Genomic DNA, 25,603 nt, shown 5'->3' on the forward strand with positions numbered 1-25,603 from the left:
GTTATATATAGACACACACACGACTACAGATGCTCTAACAATCATCGTTGTGTTAAACTATTGTTACTTGTTATAAAAAAAATATGTTTTAATGTTACTCTACTCATTACAATTAAGTTTTTACTTAACTATATTTAAACTTGAACAATTTATCCTTATTAACTTTGTTAAAATTTATTTATTATTTTTTTTGCACGTTTTACTATGTACCATTATTTATATACGTATATAATTTAATTAAAATATTAATTAATTAAAGTATATTATATTAAATATAATATAAGTCTTTATAAGTAAAATCACAGTTTACTAGTTAATAAGTAAATTTATTTATAAATTTTATTCATTTCAATTTATTTATTTAATTTAATTTTAACTACCAAACAAATACAACTAAACTTTCTTCAAATCAAATATTAAATTTAGAAGAAATAACATACATTCTCTGAATTAAATTACCCCAATAGAATTCTGAGCAAAGAATGGAAATGCATGAACCTTCTCTTTTCTAATGGGGATTATTACGATACAAAAAGTTGTTCAAAGACATTTATCATTATATGCTGCCAAACAATCGGACTCGAAGATATCCAAGTTACATATAGATACCTAAGGTACATATACAAAATGAAAGAAAAGAAAATTGAATAATTAGAACTTTACATGTCGAAAAAATTGTAGATCTACTCTCTTTTAATTGCCTGCTTCGATCCTTTCTAGGATTTCCAACCTTGTCTTCCTCTTCCAACCTTTCATGGTGGCAACGAGATTTACGAGTCCAGTTATCTGAGATTTACTGAATTCCTGGAAAACAAATATGCAGCCGAACTGAAATGATTCTGGATATCAAACAAAGAGAATCTCACTTTGTTCAACTTCTGTAAAATCAAAATTCCTTACCGGATGAGTGCGAGCCCAGTGAACATATTCAGTCTCTGGGAGATAGTAGGCCTGTTCTCAAGGAAAGAGTAACAACTCGAATAAATCAATAGTTTGCGATGATGAGACAGTATAAGTATTCGCAGAATTTGAAAGGGATATCTTGTGCTCAGGGAATATCTTCCATAACATGCTTTTAATAAGTAATATTGAAAAGTTGGGCTTATCGCTAGCAAGCTATTGAGATTGGGCAACAAAAGTGTTTAAACTGCTATCTAGATGATGCAAAAGCCCAAATGAACCCGGGATAAAGAATTAAAGATATTATGCCAAACATACCTGCAACATTAAATTTTATGAGTTTTTATGATCATGAGAAGTAACAAACTGAACTTGTTTTGCCAAGCTTAACCTTTCAGAAGCCACTAGAAGCCATGAGATAAATTCCTAATCTAGCTACTCTGCTCCAGATCCCAAGATCTAGAAATAGAGTGGATTTTAAGAAACTACCAGATATTCTTACTGAAAATTTGGTATCAGATTTTGCTTACAATGATTTTGTTTGCAAACCAAGAGAAGTTCCATTACCAGAACCAGACAGCTTGAGCCAAGTCCCTATTATCCCATAAGTTGGATCAATCTAACTTGTTAGTTTGGATGGCCTGCATATACATCCGTCTCCAGCATTCACTCAACCAATAACAAGATTTGTTATTGAACAGGACATATCCAGTTAGAGGTGATTAAAAAAAAGGATCTGATTTCAATCTAATCCTGAAATTTTGAGTCAACTTTAGGTCTTGAACCAGGTTTTGCGCTATTTGTTTTGAAATTTTGGGTTAGGTTGAAAATTTTATTGTTCCACTTGATTCAAACCATTACTAATAACAAAACCAAAACAAACAAATTTCAATAATTATCATCAAGCCAGAACTGAATCGATCTAACTCCATGGTTTTAATTAGAATGACTTGTCCAGCACAATACGTTGATTATTGAAATCACAGTTTTGCTGTTTTGATAAAAACCAAACATAATCAGGTTGGCAAATTTTCCACAAGTAGTCAGGTCTCAAGTTGAGGATAATGAGTGTCTTGAACAAAAATCTCGGACACTGTAAACCTGACCAAGCCAAACCTCAAGCGCAACTTTTTATTAGTTTATCATTGTCGCTACAGCACAACTCAACAGTGCCAACTTGGAAATTTTATAAAATTTAAGTAGTAGCATCTTAGTATGGGATTGTGATAATGTCAAGTAAATGATTGACGCAGCCATGAATGTTAAATATGAGAAACATATTTCTACATCTTTTTGAAATTCTCAGCAGGAATCTAGTAGAATATATGCAATTCGTATGATCTTCCTGTAAATCTCAGAATCCATATACCTGAAATAGCTAACACGCAGGAAGGAAGCATAAAGTAAACACATTTACCTTGATAAATGTTTCCACTATCTGCAACTTTGGCTTCACATTTATGGTCACAAAATGTTGTAGTCCATTAATCAAGACCTGTAATCAGGAAGGGATTAATACCTCTTATATGAGATCTAGCATAAATAGCAGTTTGATAAACCTGAAGGTCGAGTGACATTAAAACTCTTCCTTCATCTGTGCATCTTTTAACACGTGATAGACCTTCAATAAGTGTCTCTGCGACATTTTCAAGTCCGTATTCCAAAAGGAGATCTTGAACCTGATAAAATCTCAATGTCAAAATGGAAAAACTACAAGGATGAAATTCAAGTTTAACATGGGGTTAATCATATTACTCCCCGCGCAAAGCAAGGTTGAAGCTTTAGTGTGAATGGTTGCAATGTACAAGAATCAATTTGTCACAAAATGGATCAAGAATTCAGCTGATATTCTGGCTAATGAAAATGCACTTGAATTTTAAGTCAACATATTCATTTTCTAAGGTAAGCAAAACAATAGATTGGTACTTAGCACACCAGTGAAAGATTCAAGAAAGGAATACAATTACAAGTTACAGAGTCAAGTCATAAGGAGAAGCATGGCAACTGAATTTAACTGAAAACTGAACAGACTGCCCAAGTAAAGAAAGACCACTACCAATTTTGTTTTTCTTAAAATAAAAATATCTACTACAGTTACCTCCTTTGAAATCCCACCATGCATGAGCCTTGTTTTATAATGTTTGAATTCTCCCAATAACAAGTCAACATACCTGTTAATAACAAACAATAAGCATAGGAAACAAATCCAGTGTCAGCAGCTTAAAAAAAAGAAAGATGTTTGATAACCAACAGATTCTACACTTGTAAACCATGTAGATTTGATCCCTTCTATCAACCAAATATGCAGGAGTTCTAATCTGGTACCATTACAATTTTTAGAAAATTGTATCAGTAGATTATTGGCGCCCCAAGCAGTATATTGAACCATCAGTTTGATACCAACCGAAAAGAACTGAAATTATTAGCATGCATTAAAGATGTTACCATGTAGTAACAATCCTTTTTAGGACCAACAGGTAGGTTACTAGTTTACCACATTTAAAATCATGAAGTTTACAACATGTATCATGTGAAAATACCACAAAGCTTTTACAAAAATATTTCCTATAGAATTCTTGGATTAACATATGGATAAAAGTGTTTTAACAAGGAAACTACTTCCACTAGTTATGAGTTAAACATAGGATGTTGCTATCTAATACTACATGAATAATTGAAAGATATAAAGGATTACCTTAGATTGCTGTAACAAAGTAGAATTAAGCATTATTAGAATTGCTATGATAAACCAAACACCGACAAATTTATAATCCAAGAAAATAACAGAAGTCGATATAATAATGATCCAAAGTATTCTCCATTTATTGCTTTGAAAATCAGTAATAGTTTGCTGTAAATATCTGCTTCAGGCCAAAATATGGGGAAAAACCATGCTCAAGGGCACAAGATTGAGCATGGAACCAAAAACAAAACAGTGGTTCTTCATTTAGTACCAACCCTTACATTCAGTTAGCTAGAAGATATTTCACATGCCAGGACAAAGCTTGCTTTAGGCCTAACATTCAGTGTGGAACTTATATCAGTAACATCATAGTGAATTTAAAAAGATATGCATAATGAAACTAATGAGAAAATGAATGAGCTCTTGCAGCAAAAATGAGATGTGGTTATGGACACTAAAGTGAGATGAATAATTAATGTTCATGGCACAAAGTTATTCTATCATATAATAATAAAAAACACAGCTGAGTGATCTGGGAGTGGTTTCTAGGGTAGAAGCATAAAGTAAATAATCAAGGAAGGCAAGAAGCAAAAATAAGAGAAAAAAAAGAACTGATAAATATGATGAACCAACCCATTGTGCTCAAAACCAAGCTCCTTCACCTCCCATTTTGCATTGGCAATCTTATCAGCGTACCTGCACAAACAAATGATCTAAATTACTACTTTGGCATGATAAAGAACAAGGATGTGGGATAAATTTTGGCTGCAAAGGATCTTAATTCTACAAGCAACGAATAAAATTAATTAACCAAAGCAATCTAATAATTTTAAAGTAACAGTTACATGTGTGTATAAGTCTAATCTCATATTTGGTCATTAGGTGTTATGTCATAGTCCTAAATATATGATAAATATGGGTATTAGGATTAAAAATAAAATGCAATTTAAGTCCTTTCAATTTGGTATCATAAAAGTCCAATCTAATTTTACGATTTTCTTCAATCCCCATTGAGGTTGCAACTTTGTTATGGCAACATCACCTCCCTCATCCTCCTCTCTCCATAAAAGCTTTCTTCCACCACATCCCAATCTCAACAAAGCCGTGGAAATACCCTCCCACATGGGTCCCACTGGTGTGTGGTGACGGATTTTTCGCCTTTTGTAGAATTTCTTCCACCACATCTTCACGCTCTAGCTTAACATGATTTCCCATTATCACGCCACATGCAACTTCAACTGTTGATGGCAAATGATTTCTAGAGGCAAGGTTAAAAACTGATGACTAAATGAAAAGGGTTTCGGAGAAGCATTATATTTATGAAATTGGAATGAGTTGATACCCATTAATATGGAGAAGCATACGAGCTGTTGCCCTGTGAATATACTCGGTCAGATCAGGAACTGCATCCACCTGTCAAACAGCAGACTGTCATTCCATTCTTCAATGAAATGGACATCAATAGAATTAAAACAACAAATTTACAAAGTAGTTAACGATTAAACAACTGATTATTAATATGAGGCAAGAAATGATGAAGAGAAAGAGGTAGGAAGGAAATTGATTGTTTGAGCATATGCAAATAAACAACCTGATTAAAGAAAAAAGACTTTACACAAGAAGCAAAGAGAAACAAAAAGGTGAAAGTTTGTGTACAAATTATTTAAAATTACCAGATGGATGAAAAACTCTTCTATTACACAAGCATTGTGCTGTGATAACATAGAATGGATATGAGCCTTCGATTTATGCAGTACTTGAGCAACTAATGATATGGTTTCAACAGAAGAACATCGTTCCTGTGACAGGCAGAATTAGCAGGAAATAAACATTACACGGACCAAATGGAAAAGAAAGCACTTGCACTACAAAACCAGCAATTGCTTATTCAAAACTAGGAATAGATCATTAAATAAATTACTTAACAGCAAAATATCCAGCTGAATTGATGTCTAATAAGATATATTATCCAACGGAAATAAAAGAAAACACTTGTCAGTAAATCTTTTCTCCTACATAAAACTTGTGGTATTTGATAGTATAATTTAGGCTGGCAGATTGATATGTAAAAATTTAAGATTCTAAAGGTGCGCTTTGTTTGCATGTTTTACATTTTCATTTTCTGAAAAACGCGCGTTTCTGAAAAATGGTGTTTGGTTTGCATTTTCCATATCTGTTTTCTAAAAAAATAGATAGTATTTTCTGAAAAAATAGAAAATGACTAAAAGTCATTTTCTATTTTCTAGAAAACTCGCGTTTTCTAGAAAATAAAAATGGAAAATGCGCAAACCAAACGCATCCTAATTTTGTTGAGGATGTAGGTCAAGAAATAAGCTATTCATTTTGGTTGAGAACCTAATTGTAAATATAGAAACATCCAGGCTAAATATCTCAATCTTTTGTAATGTTTTGAAATATAGGTAGAAGGATGTACCTGGGTTAATTTCAATGCTATTTTCTGCATTATCTGAAAAAGTACCAGAGCCAACTTGACAACAAATAGGTAGTAAATTTTATATCATGCAAACTTCCATAAGCAACCTCCTGATCGGATGCAGCCTTCCTTCTTTTGATGCATGCCTGCAGTCTCTTGTCCAAGACTCCAAGTAGTACAGAAGCACAGTTAACGCATCTTACTAATCCTAGCAGCAGATCACCCACAGCTAAAGAGATGATTTCTTTCCCTTCTCTCCAGATTCAGTCATAAAACCTCCACATTGAATTTGATTCAAGCTCAACTCAAATCCTAGCTAGCCTAGGCCTAATCCCACTCTAAAGAATCCCCCAGAAATACCCAACTAAAATCAATAGAGTCCAACTTGCTCCAAATAAACCCCAATACAAGCAAAGTTGCTTCAAATTAACCCCGTGAATCCAAAAAATATCAATTAATTTACATCAAGATATAAGTACCTGTATTGCATATGCTTAATGTATGGGTTTCTTTATTAAACAATGAACCTTTACATATCTCCCTCCTATCACTTATCAGAGACTTTTGGGGTTCAATTTAGTTTCCCAATTTAATATCTAAAGTATAAGATAATTTTAGGAGAAAATCTAAAAAAGACGGGAAGAAAGCTATTAATTAAATAAAATAAAGAAAAAAATCTTTTTTCTATAAGAAAATAAAAATAGAAGCACTCATATAGTCATGTGCAAGCTAGTGATAACCAAGGTCATTATAAATCAAAAGAGAAATTAGTACTGTTCTGTATGACTAATTATTTTGAAATGCTCACATAAACATTTCCTCGTGGTTAAATATTACCCTTTTTTAGTATTATCAGAGACACCCTAAAACCTAATAAACAGTAGCTAGGTATACTGATTCAGTCTAGTCCTGTGTCACTGACCTTAGAAAGAATTACAAATTATCCAGATTTGGTAAATTTAAATAAACAATTATTTTCAGTTATTTTGATTTTTTATTTAAAAAAAAGGCAACAGCTTATTGAAAACATGCACACAATAGTTTACAAGATGAACCACACAATTCAACTAATTCAAAAAATATGTATCAAGATTTTGAAGATTGGTTCACTAAAAGAACCTATTTCTGAAGCCAACATCCAAGCTGCAATATTTAGGTTACAACTTAAAACTTTTATGTGGGAAAAGAGACATTGCATCGATATTATTGCAAGATAACTATCACAATATATAAAGAACACAACACAATAACCAAAAACTAAACCATCCAATGTGAGACTATACCCACAAGATATAACTACTGACTTGTAGTAAACACATTCTGCAGCAGTACTATCTATGTTTAGTTTGTTGCATAAAAAAGAAAAGGTTTAAAAAAAAAATATGAGAAGATATGACTATTATGAAATGAGAACACAATACTAGTGTAGTGGTTGAGAAGCTCGACAAAGCAAAGCTTTGAAGAAATGACCATAGGCTGAAGCATGATGCAAGCATGATTTTTTTATATTTAATAAAAAAGATAACTCGGTGCACGAAACTCCTACCAATGCAGGATCCCGGGAAGAGTCTATTGTACGCAGACTTATCCTATTTTGCAAGAGGTGGTTTCTGAGACTCGAACTAGTGACGTCACACAGTAGCAACTTTACCTTGCGTCAAGACTCCCCTTCTATTTTTTATTATTAATGAATTATAGGTATTTTAAAATTATAAAAAAAATTATAGATATTATATTATTTAGGTATTTGAATGAAAAGGACAGCATGATGCACAAAGCTCTTGTCCCAGGGAAGGGTCTATGTAATACATTCTTACCTTACTTTGCAAGAGGTTGTTTCCGAGACTCGAACCCGTGACCTATAGGTCACACGAAGCAACTTTACCATTGAGCCAAGACTCAACAAATCAGAATTGAGATTTAGATAAATTAATAAATAAATTTATTTCTAAATTGTTTTAATTTTTTTTTCATGAACATTACCGAGCAAAGATAACTAATATTCAAGCCTGATCATTGATACATTTTATACTATTAAACAGAAAAAACAAGTTCTTATTGAGCCGAGTATTGATCTTGTTCACCAACATCCTATTCATTTTTAGCCCTAGAAGTAGATTTGAAGGGAAGATAGAAAAGAGTTTGATCCTCTGCCGTAAGAATAACCACTACTCAAGGAAGAAAGAACAACTTATAACTTAGGACTTATAAATACTAGTATATATACAACAGATGTTAGATACCTTTAATCCAAATGAAGTGTTAGGTGCATGCCCAAAAAACGTGTTAGGAGGTGCTGTAGGCGTTACATCCATCTGTGCGAATGTTGGACTCATTGGGATAGGTGATGAAATTGAATGTAATATGTTCTGTGTTCTAATCCACTGATCACAATCTTGCATAATCTTTGACAAAGCTGTTTTAATTCGAGCTGGAAATGACAGATAAATATTTGAAATTAGCAACTATATCACACAGAATGTGATTCAGCTCTATCATGCTTAGGTAAAGAATTGAAGGAAAATATAACCACTTCTCACAAGGTAGAAAATCTGGTATGGGTTTCCCACTTTGACTAGCTTCTGGCTGACCAAAGGTCTCAAATATAAAATGATAAAATATACCAAACAATTGACAGATGCCCTGCAATAACATAATGAGCAAAAATATATATTACAAAACCATCAAACCTCTAGAACAACATAAAAAAGCATATGCTTCAGCTTACCTTGAAAAACTCAACGTTGATTATTTCTAGTTTCTGCATAAGCCTAGCATACTTGTCCAACAACCTGATTCATGGGAGGGAGTAAGAAAATTCAGAATTATTAGTGATATATCAGTGTAATCAATATTCTAATGGATAAGAAGTAGCCCCCTGGGCTACGGTGTAGTGGTAAGGGTGCTTAGTTGTCTTCTAGGCACTCATGGTTCGATTCCCAGCTACGACGTATTTGCAGGGATTTTTCCTCCAAATGGAACTTGCAACTAAGAGATGCTGGGCTTTTGGACTGCCCACCACAAATGCTTCCCGATTTACCCTGGTGGCCGGTGGAAAATTTCCATGGGGCCGGGCCAGTCACCCCAAGCTCGACGTTACCCAACCTAGTTAATCATTTTTTTTTAATGAATAAAAAGTACCTTAAAAGATAAAGCGAAGACCCTGTCTGTGCTGAGATTTCCTCACTGCTCCAGGTTGAGGATTTTGTTCTGTTATGTATGGGTTTAGATATTCGACTAGGCAACTGACTATCCTCATCAATAAAGTCGGCAAGAAGATCTTCATTCTCATCCTCCATGACAGAACTACTTCCATTAGCCTGATCATTATAATAGCTCTTTGGAGATATATCATCATTGTGCGAAATACCAACACGTCCTTGGCCTAAATTTGAGGTTGATCCATTAAGTGATAAGATAGATCGTGGTGATTCCTTTGAGCCAAATGTCAGCTTTGAATAAAATGGATTTTCCATCTGAAGCCAATAGGCAAATCCATTCTGTTTGCCAGAATCAACAGAATCATTAGTTCTCTTCAACTCAAGCATAGACATGGATGCATGACCTGGAGAAGGAGCAATCAATGGAGCCCCATCACCAACAAGACCAGCTAAATTAATTACTTGTAGCGTGTTCATTGACATTTTCACCCACGATTCTTTTTCTAGAATCATCTTAAGAGCCTGGTTGCAGAAAATATTACAAATCAGCCATTATATGTAACATGGCAAACTAGCAGCTAAAATAATAGAACATGAGATGACATGGTTCAAGATTTCAATAAAAATGGCACATACCATCGCAAAAGAATTACACGTACACATAATATACAGTATGAAGATTAAGATATTCTAGATCATATACAAGCAACTACATGATGTTAGTTTTGTAAAGAACAACATAGGCACTTTCAATTGCCAGATATCAATATATACATGAGAAATATGATTTAAACAATACATTATCTTTCTTTATCCAAAACAAAATCATGGTCTAATATTTCCCATAAACTACCATTTTGGCAATGAACTGATTTGTGGATGTCTTTTTGTTATGCATAATGACTGATAACTACCCAAGAGGATAACTGATTCTTGGATTGGAACACGCATAACCACATGGAAATTAGGTCCATCTGAAAAGGCTTATTTATAGATAAACTATGATGTTACACAAGTTAACTAGATGTGGCGCTAGAGTCAATTGCAAGAATCAAAATATATAAACTATCACCAATGTTTCAATTTCATACTGGACAATTTTTGTTCCAAACAGATGCATCAATTTATAGCAATTATTCAATCTATGTAATCAACTCATTACTTAAACACACCCCATGGCCTACAACTAGAGAGAATTTCACTTAATAAGAGACACAAATAAGCTCGACTCATTTACAGAATAATATAAGGTTTTCATGTCTATCATATGAGATCCTTATCAATGGCAACTTCCAAAATACATATGATTGAGACAGTGGAAATGGATAGCATTCAATACAACATGAGATTGTACTATTTATTTTAGGCAAAAAAAAAATTGCAGCCAAAAGACCTTTAATAAGGCAGCTAGACGTGTATCAAGATGTCACCTATGCCCGACAGCTAATAGCTGTAGGTAAATTCATCTTTAATTGTTTAAAAAATACTGTTCTATAAAGCATTATCATAGATAAAAACTTCTTACTGATACAAAAGTACCCTGCAACAACACTGAATGCATAAGGTAAGTTGATTGGCATGCTAAATCTTCACAGCAAACAAACAGACAAAGACAAAACTTGAGAAACAAAGTTGTAAAACTCAGCAATGCTACCAAAAAAAAACTGTCGAACATAAAACATATGGTTAATGCTGTCAAAATTGTGCATTTTGATGAATGGAGCAGTGACCAATAGCATTGCTTACAAAAGGTGAAGTCTCAAGCAGATTAATTATATTAAGTCTTAATATCAAATAAATAGACCAAGAGACATGCTGAGAAAAAAAAAGAGTTCAGTATAATTAAGAAAATCATGTCAAAAATCATATCCTTATTGAAGTCTGCATCTTCTTGAATGAGTGGCGGCAGACATTCATGATCCCGCATGATAGTAACAGAACGGTGAGTATAGATGTAGACAATACAAATCATAACAACAGATGAATCTCCATAGCAATGTGAGTTCAAAAGTCAGTAAAAAAATGTATCATAAAAATCCATACAAATGACAATCAAGGACTTCAAATTCTAATTGTCCAACACCAATCTTAGAGTACAAGAGATTAAGTGACAAGTTAACTTTGGCACTGATATTACAGAGAGTCAACATTATCCTATGCAAAGCCAGACTGAGAAACAGTTTGAAAAATTCTTGAAAAACTATCAATTTTCTTAAAGATTTTATCCATTTATTCTGTGTACATGACTTGATCAAGGTCACCACAGTAATGTTAATCCCTTGCAAGCACAGTTGCTGAAGGAGATCCAAAGTATCCAATCATCCAAGGCTTATTGTGTCTCAAGATATTACACATGTTTTGTATGTTGAAATAGAAATACAATGGTAATCTTCTATATTTTTATGGCATATAAGTCTACAGATAAACCCAAAATACTCACAGAAGGAAGATAACATACTGAACCAACTACATAATACCAAATAGCATTCAACCAAATTATGACAACATTTCATTTTAAAGTCCCATAAAGCTAAATAAGATACTCAACCAGAAGGCATAAAAGTCAATTGAAGTAATATACATAATACGACATCACTGTGCAACATTACGTACATACACATTTTGACGGTGAAAGGATGCCAAATAACTTTCGCAAGTAGTCTTCAATTTCTGCCTGAATTCAACAGCCTTAGTGCCACAGAATGCTTCACCAGCTAAGATAAAAATATTGAGATCTTCGTAGTTCCGTAAGAATTGGTAAGTACTGGTTGAGCAAATAGCAGAAGAAGAAAGCAAAACCGAGACACGACTTGAAGTCAGTTGCCACAGATTTTTTCTCCCTTTTCCTAATGTGTGAGAGACAAAAGCTGTTGCATCCTTTCTCAACTGGTAGAAAGGAGAATCACAAGCTGAAGTGGCAACCCCAGCCTCACTTAAATCAGTTGGCCTTTCCATTGTAGAACTACAAGAACTTTGTGGCATGGTATCTGAACTTGTGGTGGTTACATTGTTTGGCACAATAATTCCATCCATCTGGTTAGATGACATAGGTGCATAGTCAATATGCTCGATTGAGTGAGTTGGAACAATGGACATTGAATCAGGTATAGATCCTTCCAAGTCATGTGATGTGCTACTTTTCTTCAGATCAATATCAGGCTTCTGGGAACCTAAGACCTACCATATGAAGAAAAGTTTACAGGTAATGTACAACCTTGCAATGTGAAAATGGAAGCCGAGGCAATACATTCAATATGAAAGACAATTAAAAAGTGGAACACCAATAAAATCTCCAAAAGTTATATCATAAGCTGACAGACGCCTATGCATGAAAATTCTGTCAAAATATAAAACCCTGTATTCTAAAACTAGTAAAAAATTTGCTTGTGCAAAGGTCTCAACTTATCTTGCCATCATCATCAAAATTGTGTTAGTCCCAATAAAGCTGGATCTTAATCCTCTAATAAACACTATCCGATGCAATATCACTACTAATATTCAAATCAATTAAATCACCTTTTATTATATGTAAAAAAAATTCATCTCTCTCTCTACCACTTACACCTTACACTTTTAACACTGTTCAATTAACTTATCTTGCCATTGAATCTATTATTCACCTTAGACATATCCACACTATCTCAACCTCTTTTTTTATTACTTTATGAAGCTATTAGAAGTAGAACTAATTACTCTTGGATAGTAATCTTTTTTATTTTATCCTTTCTAGTAGCACCACATAACTATTTCAGTGTCATCTCTGATTCATTAGATTCTCATGTGTATTGTTTCCTGATTAACCAACACTCTATTCATGATGGAAAATAACAAAATCTTACGATAAATACTGATCACACAAGATTCCAAGATAATAAAAGCTATTCTCCATTTTACAGATTATATCTTCATCAATATCACAGATTTTCCAATAATAGTACTATGTTATCTAAAATAAGCTTTGAATAAATAAATAAACAGAAACTTCAATTCGAGATTTCAAACCTTATGTTCAATAGAAAAATAAATAAACAATTAGGGACTTCTTGTTGAATAAGCTTTGAATTACTATTTACATCAAAATAGAGTGTGTAAGCATTGTATAGAATTGAAAAGTGAAATCATAGAGTGTAACTTCAGTATTAAGGAGGCTGATGCATAAACGCTTGAACCCATAAAACAAGAAAGGCTGTAGACTAAAGTAAATTGATTGTGGAACTAAGATCATGAGAGTGGATCTATGGATCCTCTAATAGTTGTCCAGGTTAAGTTTACTCCACTTGCTTCATTAGCCTTCCCTTCTTGATGCACAAAATTAGCAGAACCCAGTAATCTACATTTCCTTTAATAATCAAAGGCAAGTAGTTAATGCAAACAAGCCTATTACTAGCAACAATAGAGAACCACTACACAGACCAACACCAAACAGAAATATAAGCCTTTGTCTTAGTTGCTATCCAATGTCAAGGAGATGTACTTAAATCAATGTCTATGACAGAAAAAAGAAGATAGAATCTAAACCTGTATACATTAGTAGGATTTCTCTTCACTAAAAGGGCTAATATTGGACATGGAACACCATAGCAGCAATGATACTTGAAATTACAATACATACAATGCAAAGAAAGCAGTTTGCTTGAGACGAACCATAACCTGTGTTTTGATAAATTCTATTTTTCCTAAAGAAAATAATACATCAACAGAATTTGTATCAAGAAAATCAAAAAAAAATATGGCAAGGAAAATTTACAGGAATATTAAGTCAGGCTCTTTCATCAGTTAGGTACTCGACAAGACAATTAGATGTGTTATGTCTCCATCCATCAAAGTAGGGACCAACTAGCAGTTTGCAAACTGGCATTGATCAATACATGCTTACGGGATAACAAGCTTTACAAGTTGACAACACTAAAAACTTAATAAGAAAAACTAGTCCAAATTCATGATTTGGCAGGTACGCATTGACTGGTATGTGGTAGTAGTACCCTATGTATCAACCAGAATTACACATCCATCAAGGTAAAACTAGGCAACAATTAAACTGCCATGGTGAAAAGACTCAGCGTGGGTGGCTGCATCATTTATTTATGCCATTTCTTTAAAAAAATTCAGGCAATTACTTTGTAGCAAAAGTCCATCAGTATAAAAGTGGGAGAAGAGTAATAATTGGTGGAAATCTAACAAAGAATGAATAAATCTAACCAGTACCAAAAGATTATAACTTAACTAGGGAGTCATCAAAAAAACTTGTCCAAGAACCAAGGAACCAGATACATGCAAACAATAGTTGACATGTGCACATAACAACAACAAGAAACACATTAAAAAAGAGCAAAGCAAATGGACCATGCTAAATGCATGAATTTCAATTTTTGGTATTCTGGTAAATAAAAGAGAAGGACCAGCTAAAGAAGATGAAAAAGTTATATATTAAAACTTGTCCAAGAACCAAGGAACCAGATACATGCAAACAATAGTTGACATGTGCACATAACAACAACAAGAAACACATTAAAAAAGAGCAAAGCAAATGGACCATGCTAAATGCATGAATTTCAATTTTTGGTATTCTGGTAAATAAAAGAGAAGGACCAGCTAAAGAAGATGAAAAAGTTATATATTGCAAAATATTATATAGATAATACAGATAATTGAAGGTGATGACAGCAAAGGATATACATTCTTACCTTTTCTTGTGAATGAAAGCTCATGATAGAGTAATATGAACACATTAACCTAAATAAGACATCCAAAGTTCTCAACAAACACTGACGAAATTGAGATTCAGGTATCTGAATGCAGAGATCACTGTAAGTGAGTCTGAAACAAGAAACCTATTAGGCATTTATAAAATTCATATGCATACATAGCAATGTGCAGAGAGAAAATTTAGCTAAAAAGACGCACCTACTTGTCAGCGAAGGATTTCCAATTTCCTGTAATAAAATTTACTGATTAGTAACTAGTAATCAAAAGGAAGACCTTACAAATGCAACAAATTCACAACATCAGCAAGCTATTAGAGGAAAAACAAGAGTAAGCAAATACAAGAGGAGGATACAGATTTACAGATAGACATCAATTCAGACTATTGTAAGTCAAAGTACAGCAATTCCTCCACTGCAAACCACTTCTGACCCTTGGGTGGCAGCGAACAAGCACATCTCATACTTCAACCAATTACAGTTTTACACTTCAAAAAAGTAAACAAAGCATGGAAAAGGGAAGCGTTTTTTATCTTCTATATCATCTCTAATTTTAGATTGAAGGAATTTGACAATATAACTTGCCGTGAAATGTCCAATTAGAGTTATTTCCACATGCAGCAACTAGATTGTCTCTCCAAAATAAAGATTACTTTCCAATGATGATTGAACAAAACCCCCTAGCATTCAGGCTAAATGCATATATTCTAAACCTAAGGAGTTGATTGAACTGCTCAGATCAGAAAGAGTAAACATATTATAGAAACACATTAACAAACATAAAATCAAATGCATATAAATTGGTGACACGAAGAGGTAACTTATAACCCTACTTTGAACATTTCTAAAGCAGCAAATGCAGAAAGCATTATGTTGAATGTTAAATAATATAGAGAGTTAGACCGAAGAATCATAAACCAGTACAGAAGGCATAGAAAATTCAAAATTTTCAGTTAATCTTTCCCAGAAAGTAATTTGAAAGAGGGAAAAATCATTAAGATAAAGAAAGGAGCCTCCAGTAAAAAATTTCATAAAATCTGAAGTTTTTCTTAACATCAGATAACAATTTGCAGTTTGACATGTAGAATTCATTTAATTCAACAAACAAAGAGTCATCTTAAGTAATTAACATTAGTGGTGAAGCTAGATGGTTACTGGAACACAACACTGAAAGATCAAGATTATGTCTCTGAGATTTGGAACTTTTAATGTATTTCTCATGAACCTATACAAAATCAGAAAAGTTCTGTAATTAATGTGGCACCCAGAAACTTGAAAAGAAATAGAAGAAACAGAAGTGATTACCTCTGATATCATATCTTTCAACACAGAATGTGTTTGAGAGAGAACTTCCTGCATAAAGAAACTCTGAATTTTCTCACCAAGACCAGCTATATCTCCCATCAAGGCATAAGCATCAATTGCCTGCAGAGGATTGAATTCACAGAATTAGTAAAAAGAATTGTGCCTGAACAAGGAAAGCCCACTTGGCAAGAAGTTAAGATGAAAAATGAAAATCAGTATAATAATAATAGTTTTGCTCAGACTACGAAAGGGTTTGTTGATCAGTACTCTAAGCCAAGGTACAAAGATATGATTCATGGTGATAAAAAAAATGTAAAATAATAACTATGCTAATTTGTTGGGTTGAGAATGTCAGTTTATTGCATTATATTAGATAATTTACAAAAATACAGAAAAGGGAAGCCGAAAGAAGAAATTATTGAAAGAAATACAACTTAGCTGTCAGATACTAACAGTTACATAGCTTTCTTCTTCAAATGCCCTGCAAACACCCAGCAAATGTGAATCTAGCTTTTGAATTGTCCTAGCAAGCCAAGCCTGCAGACATATAGGCATGAAATGTCAAATTATCATGCAAAGAGAAGGATACAATAGAAAAGAGAAATTACAAGTACTTCTTACTGTGCATCTACATTATTGCCAAAACTAAGTCCAAGAAAGAAGAGCTTGTGCTCACAATGAAGCACATGTTATCAGGTTTTACCATTGTTGAATCATAAAATGAAGTGATATCCTAGAATAAACTGAAAATTAGTACACTAGATCATATCTCTAACTTTCTCATCTTATGGTATTGGCATTCATTCAACCTTCTCCACCAAGGACAAGTATTGGTTCTAATTTTCAGTTTCTTCAAAAGCATCAAAACTATATTAGTATATTGTGTGAAATTTCAACCAAATATCTTGCATCCTAAACAATCCAATCCTTGCAGTAATATAGTCAAAGCAGTAAACCAGCTGAAAGACCAGAAGTAGTACAATTTCAACTTACAGCATGTAAAAGCTTGAGGAAGCCTTATACATTATTTAGAGTTTTTAGAGGTGTCAATAGCAACCACTGAAGAACTTTGTACCTTGGTTTAAACTTTCAACCACCAAACTTTTCTCATTGCACAATTTTGAATTTATACCAATTATAAAATCCATTGCCATAATTGTTACCACTTGCTTTATTGTTCTCAAAATGATTATGCAATCAATGAGTTTTAAGCTTCTAAGCCAAAAGGTTAGAAGTAAAACAAGTTACCAAATGAATTTGGCAAATGGACTTGCAAAGAAAACTAACCTCAACTCCATGTCCCATCTCTTGAATAACAGAAAGCTCAGAGTAATTATCTAAAATTTGCAGATACTCAGGTAACAACTGAAATGCCTGTAACAGGACAACGGCCAGGTCATAAGAAGGAAAATTATTCAGACAAGATAACCACACAGAGGTTGTGTTTGTAGCATAAGAACTTCTAATTTAAATTTAAGCATGGAACAGGATAACACCATAAAAACCTGGAATAGCAAACCACCTGACAATACTTTCCATTTTCAACAAGAACTTCTAGGTCCATCTGCATGTCTATTGAACGACGAAGTTCTGTAAGAATTGGGATCATATCCTGCAGGACATATGAACCCAAGGATGACTTAATTATACAATGCCATCTAACAATCTGGCCAAAAATTAATGGCCTAGAAAATCAAACAAAATGTACAAAATGATAAGAAATTTTAATGGTAATAATAATCTATGTGGAAAACAAAGAAATAGAAGTATGGAGAGATCAACAACGGACTAACATGAAGACTTCCAAACATAATGGGAGATGATAAATATCTTTTAATGTAAGAAACCTTGATTCAGGTAAACTATAACAATCTTTCTGTCTTTCAAAGATGTCAAGGACCTGCAATTAAGGTCATTTAAATTGTATTGAGTTTTTGAATTTTAAATAAAAAAAGATGAAACAGTGAACAAGGAAATGTCACAAACAATGACAAGTCCTTTGATTTATTTTCTAAAAAAAGATTTCCCTATTTGAAATCCTCGGAGTTACTTGAAAATAAATGCTGCAGACACAGAGTTATATTATAATAGCAGATGGCCATTTTACATAAGTAATTGAAAATAGGAAGATAAGTCATATAAGCTAAACATTCCGACAACTTCTAAACAAAAATCCTTCTTGTCAGTGATAAGTGGCAACAGTGTCAAAAAGAAGTTTGCAGAAAAGGAAGAAATAGTGAAGACATTAGATGCCAACCAGTAATGCTTGTTTCTTTCTTGACATTTTATTGACAACAAGATCTCTTGAAACCTCATTTATTGATGAAGTTAGGTGTCGCCGCCCATTCTGTAAGAGTAGACATGCAAATAAACATCATATCATTTCAGCAGACTTAAGCAAGGAAAATAACTAACAACAAATGTATAGTCTTCATATAGCTACCATGCAGATGACATTCGCAACTTTCAAATCTTGCTCCAGCTCGGTCACTAACTGCATTCCCTTCACTGACCAAAGAAGAATCAAGAGAAAATTTTAAAGTACACTTAAGAAATAGGTTAAGTTAATTCATATCATTGTCAAGCAAACATAATGAATCAAGAAAAATATCATACCAAGAAAACATGCTTAGAAAAAGTAGAATTTTCAATAAAGAAAAATTTGTCCAGTGTCCAATAAAATTTGGTTTCCATAAGCACAAGATTTTAAAAATTGTTCTATTCTAATTGGCGTAGGCAAAACTTATTATTCTGTCAGCCAACCAACATGCTGAACAAGCTTGAAACCATGACTAACAGCAACAATTTTGTGTGAGTTTTCCATGGGATCCAGAGAAAGTGACAACTTCACCCGATACTTCATCAAGATCCTAAGAAAGGTAGCAACTTTGCATGAGGTTCACAATGACAATGACGGCTCCCTGCAAAGTGTGCTAGGCTGCCATGAGGCCACAAGAAGTTTACAATTTCACACGGAGTTCACAACAACAGAGGCAACTTCTCATGAGAGCACAGAGATGGCGTCATAAATCCTCCTCCCTTATTCCTTCCTCTTCTTGGTGCCTCTAGCACCATGTGTCAACACAACACCAATACCAAATCGATCCAATCAATGAATCAAGGAGCTAAATCCCAGCTCAAAATGATATTTCAAATCTAGCACGAGCATATCTAAATTTAAAATGACTCTTCAAAAGTGAAAAATTGACTATATGTATGCTATTTGTCATGTATAATTGCTCATGCTAAATTGCTAATACTGAAGTGCAAATGGCTAACTGAAGCCCTTGGATTCTTAACTCTATTCAGTTCCACCTATTATGATTTCAAAGAAACCAGGACCACTTTATCATTCGGTAACTTACAACAACATGATGCTTATGGATCCAAAATAAGATACAAAGACATAGACAATATAAAACTATGTTCTGCTGAAAGTCATGTGTATCTTCAGTTGTATGAAAAATAATTGAAAGATCAGCATCGTTCTCACTATCCTAGAGTCCAGAAACATACCCATCTCTTCATGGTGCTCCATGACATGATGTGACAACTGCTCTGATATCTTATCAAGTTGTGCCAACCTAAGGGTTGACTACAGTATCAGGAAAAAAAATTCACCAAATCAGGAGGTTGTAAAAATGCCCATAAACAGGAAAAATATATATAATAGAAACATGTATTACAGGAGTGGCACGTAGAAAATAAAATAGACATGAAAGCATATCAAAACAGAATCAGTGAATGTTGAGCTCAAATAGCAGCCATATAACTAAACAGATTTGTGACTACTAATACAAGTTCAACAAACGCATCGCATGATTTATTTTCCTTATATTTCAGATTATTTCAATGGCTCATTTGACAGTGATATATGGTATACACGAGAACCAAAGTCAAGCATCTTTAATCTGGACCAAAACTTCCATCTCGAAAACAATGTTTTCTGTGCATCAATGAAAAGAATGGTTGTCTGATCCCACTACTTAAAACCACAACTTATATTTGTATAGAACTTAAATTTTAACTAAATTGTAGGATCACACAATCATTTAATCTGATTGTACGATGCAAGTTTGTAAGTCAATGATTCATCCTAAATTAGAAAGGGATTTGGATAAGCATTAGCCGACCCCACCTGGTGGGATAAGACTAGGTTGTTATTATATTTGGACAACATGATTGACATATCAAATGTTTACATCAACTGAATATTTAACTGGTCTGTAAATTACTATTATTAGTTCAAAGATATTCATTACTGAGGAATGGATATGCATCCATATACTGTATAAAACCATGAAATGACCCAAGCACAAGCTGCCTGCTTTGGAAAACTATACTCCATGACATAAAGCGTACAATTGATAAAAGAATAGCAAAAATATAACAAAACAGGTAATAATATTAATGATCCCAGAAGTTATCAGTAAATTAACAAAATCCCTTTTTTTATGAGGTAAATTTTCAAATATCTAAACAACAAAATGAATACTTGAACGAACCAACCTTTTTATCAAAGTAGGTAGAATCAAGTTCTTCATCTGGAAAGTTTTCCAGGACATATCCAACTGGATCAAAATCCTGCAGACAAAATCATCATACCTTTTTATTTTTGCTCATAGAGAACACAGTTAGCATTTAGCCACTTACAAAAGGAACTACTAGTAAATAAGCATTAGAATATTACTAGCAGAACAAGGACAGAAGGACATCATGACTCAGACAAATGTGAATAATGTATGTACTAGAGAAAATAGTATCGAAGCAAAGTGATTTAGTCTTTCAAGGGAAAGCCTGATGCTTGAACCATAAGATGACCATGACTGGAGCATTCACCATAGGATATGGAGAGAAAACCAGCCTAATGAACAAGACTCAGCATACTAACATGAGAAGAGAAAGTGTTACACCATACCAAATTGAACTTACAACTAAACGTAAATGGAACTAATAGTTACAACAGTAGATAACAAATTCCCTTGATTTCGCCAAAATAAAATCTCATACAGTCATTGGTTAGCCCTCGCATGAGCTCACTTATGGCGTCCAAGGGGACAATAAAGCAATTTGGAGGCCTTTGCATCCTCAAATTTGAGAACTCTTGTTAGAAATAAAACCTCATCATTAAAACATTTTGGAGGCTTTCAAATCTTTTAACTTATTATTAGTATAAATTCTAGCAACAAAGTAGCAATTCTTTCATGATGATTCTCAAGAATAGACAAGTTCCAACTACTTGGAAGTAGGTGTATAGTTCTATCCCACCATGAAGCCAATGTAAGGCTATATTGCTAGTGCTGCCCAAGTGTTTCAAATCACTCAAAATTGTCATATAGATTTCTCCTTTATCTTTTTTCAGCTCACACGCCTCCATTCTGAACACTTATGTAATCATAGATTCTATCATTGTTTTAAACAAGGCAATACCATTGGATTTGTTTTATCTTTATTTATCATCTACTAGAGATAACTACTTCTTGATTGTATACTTTTATCTCAGCTAGTGGCAGGGGCAAAAAAAAATAAGGATTGGGAAGAAATATTAATACTTCATATTTTATGACAAAATTTTCAAATTTTATAAAAGATTTTTAGAATGCTGGGAGAGGGAACCACCCCCCTGTCTATTTGCATCTGTCCTTGATCACAACATCCTCATCTTTGCTAGCTAAACTTTTTTATGAGTTTGTTTCCTCATTGACCAATCCATACCATATCTCATAAATCATTCCTAGTAAAAAAGTGCACAAGCACATTTATTCTCATCAATGATCTTGAGGGTGCAGGAAACAGCTCAATCAAATTTCTGACAGCAGTTATTTGAGTTAAGCAACCATCTACACTTTGCTCCCCATTGCTTGGGTTTCCTTTTGACCCAAAACTATAAAATTTATTTGTCATTTCAGGGAAAGAGAATCTAGTTCTTCAATGGTTTTATAAATAAAGTATCATATTCCTCTAGTCTAAATCATTTTCCAAAGATCTATAACTAAATTGAAATGCTTAATTTGGATGATATTGGCATCTTAAATTACTTTACCATGTTACTTTTTGATGATTTAGCAATCTAGTCAGGAATTCTGACTTTGTAGGACATACAGAACCTAAATCATAAATGGAAATTAGATGATAGTTATTGAAGACTGGAAGAAAGTTCATAAGTGTTTAAACATGCATGTCTACTTTGCATAACAATAATATTAAATAGAATAAATGGGTTGTGGACATTTCAGATCCCAGATTGAGACTTCTTGGAATTGATATAAATAAGAACAAAATCACAATGCAGGAAAAAACATACCTCTTCATAGAACTCCTCCTCAAGATCATCAATAGATTTGCTATTATAAATTGATGCTGATTCTTCTGAGCTTGATAGTCTATTAACTTTTTGATAGGGTGGTATGGCAGCGAGAGCATGAGCAATAGCAGCTGCAGCTGCTGCTCTAGCAGGAACCTTAATCATAGAAAGAATAATATATGAAACATCTTGGAGCAGTTCTGTTTTCTAGAAAAAAGACAGCACACAGATACTGGATAAACTCTAGCAAAATATGAGACCCAAACTTTGAATGGCTAACTTCCTGATTAGATTTGAGAGAATTAAACTGTTATATAGAATGATCCATCAAAAACTACAAACCAGTTTAGAGTTTAGACTATGTCATATGGAATATGAACTGATTTAGGATTTGTGCACAGGGAAAAGTATGTATTGTTTGAAAACTTGAGAGAGAGAGAGAGAGAGAACCTTTGCACTTCATAACAGAATCACCAAACCAAGAGCTCTACAGAAATGACCAATAGGAATTCACTGAATTATTTAACAAAAATACTAGATCAGATACACAGACTTAGCGAGGGCTGTCTCTTCCATGTGCTAATGGGCCCAAAACTAGCATGTCTCTTGATACAGAAATATAATACATTCTTACAACGATCAAATGAGTTACTGTTCAAATTCATCTCAGCCGGAGCTCTATCCTATCATGCCTATCTGGGCTCAATTTTTTTCTCAGCTATGCATGAGTTTACTGGCAACTAATAGAAGTGTATGGGCTTTAGATATTTTGTAACCCGAACGTATTTAGAGACAGAGAATTGCATGAGAAGGAATCATTCGTATTGGGGTGGATGGAAGGGAGTACGCCATTCCAAGCAGGTGAAAGTGAGGGAAGAAACGTGGGAGCGACTAGGGGACATAGGAAGGCGCGGCGCTCACCGATAAGGTAGAAGAGCCATTCTCGAAGTAGAGGAGGATTTGGGAAATGGTTTGGAGGTTGTCTTTGGCATCCTAAGCATAGCGCTCGGAGTTAAAATAGGAAACTCAATCAGCAATATCTAGCCGAAAGTTAAGAAGAAATAAATTCAACTAAAAATCCTCATTCTGCGAGATGAACTCAACTGGCACTGCACAAATTTGAAAATGTAAGGCGATAAATAATAATCTTGAGCAGACCAAGCTCGCACTCACCTCGGGCCGATCAGAGGAGGAGGGAAGAAGTCCGAGAGATCTAGCGGATCGCACGGAGCTGAATATCTTCTCCCCGACCTTGGAGAGATCCATTCCTCCCCCCTGGATGAAGAGCAAGGGGAGGAACAGGAGGGGCCCTGGGGTCTCAAACTCCGAGATCGCGCGGTCTCCGTCGAGGAACGATGGAGGATTGCCTGCCTGATCTGGGCGCATCTCAGCTGCAGCAGCCAGAAATCAGAGTAAGCCAGCCAGCGCTCCTCGATCCCATCGCAGGATCACGACGACGGAGACGGCGACTCGATCCAGTGCTCCAGCAGCATCCGGTACCGGCTGCGACAGGATCCGAGGTGTAGAAATCGAACACGAGCCTCGATCACCGGCACTGTCGGCCGGAATTCGTTTCGGAAAGGAAGAGAAGCAAGCGAGATTGGCAGCGGACGATGGTGGCCGAGGTCGTTCTTCGGAAACGGAGACCCTACGCCGTCACTTGACTCACATCCCTACCAAGAGCCGAACACGTGTATTGCACGTGAGGACATGGACGTGCCATCTTACCTGTGTATAAGTAAATTTTGCTTTTAAACCATTCATTTATTTTTCTACAGCGTGTCTGTTTCGTATTTTTTCTTATTACACCTCACAATAATTTTTATCTGTCATCTATCCTTGTAAATTTACTCTCCTCACTAGCACTATAATAAATCTGTCACTTCTAGTTAACTAGATGTAAAGAAATATATTTTCAAAAAATTATTTAAATCTAAGATAAAATACGGGTTTTTTCTTATAATAACTTAATTTTAAATTTAATTTAGAAACATTTATTTGGACAATGGAGATTACATATATAAATAAAAGCTTAGAATCTTAATGTGATCATTCTTTTCAATTGTAATAAATAATTTTTTTTATGTTTTTTGTAAGGTTAGAACTAATTTTTGTTGATAGAGGAAGTTTAGATATAAGCATATATATTTAACCATAATTTTCAATTCAATTTTTTTCGCTAGTTTAATAATATATTGTTTCGTTAACATATCATTCTTTCAATCTGTAATAATAAGGCAAAAAAAAAAAACAAAGAAGTACCAAGTCGTTAGAAATGAAATAAAGAGTTCCAGATTTTTAGTATTTAAATGCATTAATTTATCATTCAACAATCATTTTATTAATACTGCATATTTTAATGTGCTAGCGTTACTAAATTTGTGCCTAGTTAATTAGTTAATTAGAGCATGAACACTTAACTATAATGAAATAAGGGCTTAATTCCCGACTGACACCTTCCGAAAAAAAAATCCTCCCACCTTATTTCAATGCACAAAATTAATTAAAGAAATAAATTTAAACAACTAGTCAAATTAAATAAATAAATTTATACGTTCAAGTTAACATTTACGAACACCATTCGTAGTAACATTTATAAATAAAATTCATGAATAATATTTTTATAAATTATATTTATCAATAAAATTCTTATTAACATACTAAATAAATAAAAACAATTATGATGAACAAAATAAATTTATATTATCAAACTCAATAGTCAATCTTAAAACATAAAAATTTTAAAAAACCAAACAAAATTGAATTAAAAATTCAAAAACATCCAAATAAATTAAACTCAAATCAAACTTAAACTAAACTCAAGCTCATACAAAACAATTAAACCTAAGTTGAACAATCATTTTAATAACTTCATTCATTTTAAGATTAAAAACATCATAAAATTTAACTATGGCCTTAGTACCGGGGCGCATGACTCTTCCATCGATTATTTCAATTAAATTTTAATTTTAAATATGATAAATAAATAATAACAAATTTATTATATTTTATTAAAAATAAAAAATTTATTTTTTTAAAAAAAAATACCTACCGAATTAATTCAATTTTAATAGTAAAATTTGGTTGATTTTATTAGTCCAAAAAAAACATCAT

The 25,603-nt window shown here is 33.6% G+C and overlaps 1 protein-coding gene across 1 annotated transcript; it reads right to left on the minus strand.

Moving 5' to 3' along the window:
- Positions 1-536: 536 nt before the first annotated feature.
- Positions 537-24,152, minus strand: LOC121984650 (syndetin-like). The gene is made up of 25 exons (XM_042537711.1): positions 23,663-24,152; positions 22,490-22,645; positions 20,695-20,769; positions 19,702-19,780; positions 18,629-18,693; positions 18,443-18,532; positions 17,708-17,797; positions 17,473-17,559; positions 16,639-16,722; positions 16,186-16,305; positions 15,083-15,111; positions 14,863-14,995; positions 11,792-12,355; positions 9,159-9,700; positions 8,746-8,809; positions 8,558-8,660; positions 8,261-8,448; positions 5,257-5,382; positions 4,926-4,996; positions 4,217-4,279; positions 2,999-3,071; positions 2,460-2,579; positions 2,318-2,395; positions 901-951; positions 537-804 (listed from the first exon to the last, which is right to left on the minus strand). The coding sequence occupies exons 1-25, from the start codon at positions 23,873-23,875 to the stop codon at positions 694-696; spliced, it is 3,375 nt and encodes a 1,124-aa protein (XP_042393645.1). The 5' UTR covers positions 23,876-24,152; the 3' UTR covers positions 537-693.
- Between the last annotated feature and the right edge of the window lie 1,451 nt (positions 24,153-25,603).

The sequence above is a fragment of the Zingiber officinale genome, chromosome 5B (assembly GCF_018446385.1).
Source record: "Zingiber officinale cultivar Zhangliang chromosome 5B, Zo_v1.1, whole genome shotgun sequence".
Lineage (NCBI taxonomy): Eukaryota > Viridiplantae > Streptophyta > Magnoliopsida > Zingiberales > Zingiberaceae > Zingiber > Zingiber officinale.

Bases quoted from the DNA above. Each gene is read 5' to 3' on its own strand.
- LOC121984650 (XM_042537711.1), bottom strand. From the start codon at position 23,875: ATGCGCCCAGATCAGGCAGGCAATCCTCCATCGTTCCTCGACGGAGAC. The intron at 2,580-2,998 runs GTAACTGTAGTA...AGATTTTATCAG, and splicing joins ATGGTGGGATTTCAAAGGAG to GTTCAAGATCTCCTTTTGGA. The intron at 952-2,317 runs GTAAATGTGTTT...CCTTGAGAACAG, and splicing joins TAGTGGAAACATTTATCAAG to GCCTACTATCTCCCAGAGAC.